The sequence below is a fragment of the Hipposideros armiger genome, unplaced genomic scaffold, assembly GCF_001890085.2.
Source record: "Hipposideros armiger isolate ML-2016 unplaced genomic scaffold, ASM189008v1 scaffold_163, whole genome shotgun sequence".
Taxonomy (NCBI): Eukaryota; Metazoa; Chordata; class Mammalia; order Chiroptera; family Hipposideridae; genus Hipposideros; species Hipposideros armiger.
Genome location: NW_017731513.1, coordinates 3,085,787 through 3,091,489, shown reverse-complemented (window position 1 = coordinate 3,091,489; position 5,703 = coordinate 3,085,787). Strand labels below are relative to the sequence as shown.

Below are 5,703 nucleotides of genomic sequence, written 5' to 3'. Positions count from 1 at the left end.
GATTTGAAAGTAATTATTATAAATGACGTGGTTAAAATGCAGCAGCCTAACAACTATTACTGCGGTTTTAGTCCAATAAACCTGATGTTACATTACATCGTTCAAAACCAGCAGCTGACTTTAGTCCCATCGTGAAGGGAAACAAGGGACCCCTCCAATGGACTCAGAGTGTGCCCAGCGGGCTTGGGGTGCAGCGCGTAGTAGGCTGAGATGGAAGCGCAGTTCCTCTGTGAAGAGACGGCCGTGCCCCAGCCCTCCCTGTCCGCTGTCTCCATGTCCCGCCCGGCGGCACAGCCAGGGTTTGACAGAACAACGGTGGGACCATCACCCCAGTTCTTAACACAAAAGCCTCTTGGCCACTTTGACTTCAGACAGACCCACTGGCATCAGGAACACACCCCCTTCCTACCGTTTTGGCTGCAGGGTTAAAAGTAAGTCACTATGGGTGGGCCGAGTGGCCCCGTTGGTTAAGAGCTTGCCCAAGACTGTGCGCTCTGAGCAACAGAGTTGCCAGTTCGATTCCCAGCCCGAGCTGAGCTGCCAACAGGTGGCAGGATGGCTCAGCTAAAAAAAATAAATAAATAAAACAAACAAACAAACAAACAAAAAGTCACTATGAAAACACACATGGAGCCAGCTGTGAAGAAGAAGAATCGAAAAATCGCAAAGCTGCATTCATTACCTGGACCAGGGAACTGAGGGCTGTTGGGGGAGAAGCTGTTGTGTCTGTAGACTCGGCGACCTGACCGTTTCCCGGGCCACTGGATGGACAGGACCTCTGGCTTGGCCGGCCCTCGCCTAATGACAGAGACAGCGGTCAGCTCCAGGGTCAGGGCTCAGCCCCCCAAGTCCAGCTTCCTGGGGCAGTGAGCTGAAAAGCCTGCCCGTGCCTGGGGGTCGGGTTTCTATTATTTACACTCCCTGCTCTCAGACTGACTTCTCTGACCATTTCTCACCTTGGTTCTTTTCCTGGAATTACTGCTTGTCAAATAGTGGGCCTCTTGGACTTACCCGATAGTTTTCTTATTTGTTCTTTCCTACTTTTCGTCTCTTTGTGGAAACGGCATCACACTGCCTCCCAATCTTCCTCAGAGGCTTTACTTTCCGCAATCATAGTTTCCAAGGGCTCCTCTGTGTGCTTTGAATATTCTTTTTAAAAAACAGCATCCTGTCCTTAGCTCACGAACGCAGGCTATTCTCGGTTCCCCGGGCAGTTTCTGCTCAGACCCCCTTCCGGGCTTGCTGTGCTGTCTTGCTTGGCCCTGTCTATTGCAGAGGAAGGAGAGACAGGGATGACCTGGATCTGTGTGTGGTGAGGGCTCCAGCCCGCATCCTCCTCAGGCTGTTCACCAGGGGACACCTACTCCTGGACCAAGAGATCCCTTGAGAAGTGCCCCCCACTGGAGGGTGAGGCCGGTGTCAGTGCTCTGGGGGCAGAGCACCTGGGGGGGTTTCCCATCTCCCTTCACGCCTGTTCTGAGTGTTGTGCCCCGACCCCCACAGGAGCCAGGGCACATCTGGTGGCTGGCTGGAGCTGTCACCAGAATGTCGGCCCGACCCCTGCCCACTGGGGGGAGGGGGGCTGCTTGCTCAGCTCCTCTAACCTGTCACCACTGGATTCACCTGTCCCTTTGGCTCTTTTATGCTTTTTAGCCTTGTGCAGTTAGGACTTTTTGTTCAGGCACTTTTAATGCCATTTTTTNGTCAGACCTAAGGGACTAATCCTGACCTGAACAGAAGGCTGACCTCATTCGGGAATCCTGGGAATTGAGCTAGAGGCAGTAATGGGGAGAGACTCGGAGGTCATCTCCATATATATGGGAAAAGGAGGCAGCAAATAGTTACTTGATGACCAGAGGCAGAAAGTGGCTGACTCCAGGCTGTAAAGCAAAGTGCACCTTCCAGGGCCACGGCTGACTGACTACACAGTCCACCGTCTCCAGGGCCACAGCTAGATCTGGTCTTATCCCTGATGTCCATGTAGCTATTTTATTACAAAAAGAATAAAACTGTGAATCCCTAAGGTTGTTCTCTTTAGGACATGGTGGCAATAAATCACTGGAACATTTTATATTCCTACATAGCCCCTCAGGGTTCTCTTAGTGCAATGTTGTAGGACACGTGTAAATATTGCTTTCACAGCTACTCATCTTTTTTATTTCATCCTAAGGACTGTGTCGTTGGCAGCCCTTCCTGGGCCGCTGCAGCCGGTGGTGTTCCCCTGCTGTGCTGACCTGCTGTCCAGGCATGATCCTCGTCATGCCTTACTGCAGAACCCCGCTTCACTGCCTACATTTCCTTCCAGTTACTCACATGTAACTTCCAGCCGCCATAGTCACCCCCGTTAGGTCCTCCCTCAGGGCCTGGCATGCAGTTAGTGATCCGTTATTTGTGGACCAAACCAGTAAAACATGCTTTCACTTTCAGCCATTGCCTGTACTTAGAATTCCTCTAATAATTATATTTATACATTAGTCATCCCAGCAAAGGATGTGAGGTAGTCCGGAAACCTCTAGAGCACCGTGTGTACCTGGGGGCTCTCTACCTGTCGCCACCATCTTGTCCTCTGTCCTTCTTTCCCCTTTAAGTTAAGGGGACTTGATTTAAAAGAACTGGTTCAGTTGTACCAGCTATGTGGACAGAACACGCTAATCTTTGTCATCTTATGTCTTCTTATACGTGAAATTGGAGTACAGCTAATGATATCATAGAGTTTTGGGGAGGATTCAGTGGAACAGTGTATGTAAAGACCTTGCCCATGACAGATAATAAATGTTACTTCTCTTATCCTGGGCTGAGAAAATAATGAACTTATTAAAAACAGAAATATCTTACACTCATCGTTACGAAATGGCTCACGTCCCAGAGAACGACATGGCAGCCACTGGGGTCCAGGACTGGCTGTGTGGTTACCAGCCTGCCCGGCCGCCTGCTCTGCTCTAGGGCTGGGAAATCTCACAAAACACAGTCACTTGTGAGCTCGCCAACTCGCTAGCAAAATGCGAGTGTCCCTCTGTGCCTGGCAGGGTACATCACGCCACGGGGGCCGTTACGGTGTGAGGAGTGTAGACCTCACACATGACTGCTGGGGCGCAGCTGGGGCGATTCCACGTCTCTACACCCCAATCTCTGCAGCTGTAAAATGGGCCCATAGCAGCACCGTCTCATGAGGCAACTGTGAGGATGAACCGAGGTACATGTGCGTTTGGCACAACAGCTGGCATGCAGTGAAGGCTTAGGAAAGATTAGCCTTTAGACAGGAAGTGTGTAGAACAGGTTTGTTCTTCTCTTTCTGATATGGGAAAGGAAACACTTCTCTAGTCCATGAATTCTAAAATTGTTTTGCTCACCAGGAGAAGTCACTCAACACGGTGCCATACAGTCATGAATACTCGCTGTGAAGTAAGAGCGCAAACTGTTTTGGTCGCTCTGAATACAGACCGTGGAGTGAGTGAGCAGTAATGCAGGTACAACCGCTAACAACAAATACAACTTTTAATGACAACTATCTTAGTGGTGTTTCTGAAGAAACAAACCAGTTCAGACTATTACTATCTATGTATCCCCAAAGGCATGACTACTTCACCTTTACACAGGCTTGAAAATAGTTAAGGAAAATCCTTCCCTGCTTTTAAATAACACTGACGCCTGACCAGCTTGCTCAGTGATATGTCTTAAGCACTCTTATGCACTGTTGAATTAGCAAGGCTTGCGGGTGACAGATCTTGTAAAGCTCAGCGGCCTTGGCCCTGGCTCAGAGCTGACAGGGAGCATAAGACGCGTCTGAGATGCGGTTGGAGCCTGCCCTTGGCCGCCAGTCATACCCATGAGCTCACTCGACAGCTCATCGATTTACACATGCGTAAAATTTTCACTCCTGTGCACAGCACCCACCAGGAGCACCACAAAAACCCTGTGAGGCTGGCACTGGGTTTCCACAAGTCAACATTTAGCGAATACTACTTAGCCATGCAAAATGAAATATGCCCATGGATTCCTTACACTTTTTAAAATTTTCACTGAGATAGTAACTAATATTGAAAAAATTAAATCATGCTTTCGAATTACATATTTTTAAAATTCTGACCCAGAAAAAGTACTTACAGATTTAGTGTTCCTTTCAGTAACTTCTTCTTCCAGAGGCTCAAGTTTAAGATCCTTCAGTTAGAGGACAAAATCAGAGGGCCGGGGTGGGATGGGGGGTTGGATGGGGGAGAACAGAAGTTGATTATGAGAAACACCATATATTTGAATGCAAGCTTCTTTATGGCTGTTATTGAATCAGAAAAACCACATTATCTGAAAGGAGATGAAATAATTCAGGTTTTTTTAAAACTAAGTTGTCCCAATACAGACTCTCATCCTCTGGATTGACTGTGAAAAGCCATTTCAGGTGTGTTCAGTCCATCATTACTAAAGCTTACTGATGCCATGGAAAGAGAACAAGTGGACACGAGATTCGTGAACGCACAGAGGGGAGGAGGGACAGTAAAAGAAAACGCCAGGGCGAGGTGGCTGGTGGCGGCGAGTGCTGCCACGTTTCCTGGGCGTTGCCTCTGGGCTGGTCCTCCATCGCTGCACTCAGAAAGCCTGGCTCCTGTTTCTGGAGAAGCGCTTTCGCCAGCAGACTGGATGGTGCGCAGTCGGTAACTGTCTCAGACATAAGGGCTGACTTGGGGCCTGGCGCGTGCAGAAAACTCACGCTCTGAATGATGACAGAACGGCCTCTCCGGCCAGCCGTCCAAAGGAAGTCACCACAACGTCAGGGCTGCCGGGGACTCATCAAAGCAGCCAGGAAAACACAAGTTCTGAGGAAGTCTTCCTCATGGGCTGGTTTTCATGCTGGAAGTCATCACTTCATATGCTACTTTCCAGAAGCCCAGTGTGCAGGCTCCTCTCTCAGCATGTCACACAGCCCCTCCCCAGTCACCGTGCCCAGCAGGCAGCCAGGTCCCCACACAGGTGCCCTCTGCATCCGTGTCCGATAGCCTGAGTCGGATGACGCAGCAGACTGAGTTCGCGGGCACCACCACAGCCTATATCTCCGTGTAACAGGAGTGGGTGGGGGAAGGAGAACTAACTGCGGCTCCTGCATTTGCTTTAACAAAACCCCAAGGAACTCCCAAGCAGCCATTCACAGCACTACTGGGATCCTGGCTGGGCCTCAGCCCTGGGCAGCCAGGGTGCTGGCTGGGGTGGTGACAAGAAACACGACACAATCTACTGAAAAGCGAGGGGAGAAGAAAGAAGTGGAAGCACCCACCTTCTTTTCCAGTCTGTCGATGAGTTTCTGCAGCCTGTTTATCTGGGCCATCCACTGGTTCTCTTCCTCCGAGAAGCCTCGATGGAAAATCAGAGGGAACGTGTTACCGTGTGGACAGAGGGCAAGCTGGTGTCTCAGCTTTCCTTTCCCCGCCCTGGAGGAACGCGGGTCACTCACGGCCCTGCAGGCTTCAGGCCAGTCCCCGTGAGAGGCCCCCAAGTCACTGCTCTCCACCGTCCACGCTCCCGGGGCTCCGTTTCACAGACCTGTGTTAGGGTGTTGCCTGTCCTGACCTTTCATATTCAAAAGAACAGTCCTTGCCAACCTGTTCTGCCCACGTGGCTGCATAATTTTCGTTTTGGAAAAAGGAACGCATGGCCCCATGATTCTAATTTCACTACTGGAGCAGGGGCCGGAGCCAGAGCCCAACGGGCTACAGC

The 5,703-nt window shown here is 50.4% G+C and overlaps 1 protein-coding gene across 1 annotated transcript in view; it reads right to left on the bottom strand.

Moving 5' to 3' along the window:
* The window catches only part of NECAB1 (N-terminal EF-hand calcium binding protein 1), a 72,047-nt gene that overhangs the window by 16,414 nt on the left and 49,930 nt on the right, over positions 1 to 5,703 (bottom strand). The window contains exons 8-9 of the mRNA XM_019651652.1: positions 5,264 to 5,444; positions 4,105 to 4,158 (exon numbers count right to left, since the gene is read on the bottom strand). Coding sequence (XP_019507197.1) covers positions 4,105 to 4,158; positions 5,264 to 5,444 — 235 coding nt within the window. The remainder of the gene's footprint in view (positions 1 to 4,104; positions 4,159 to 5,263; positions 5,445 to 5,703) is intronic.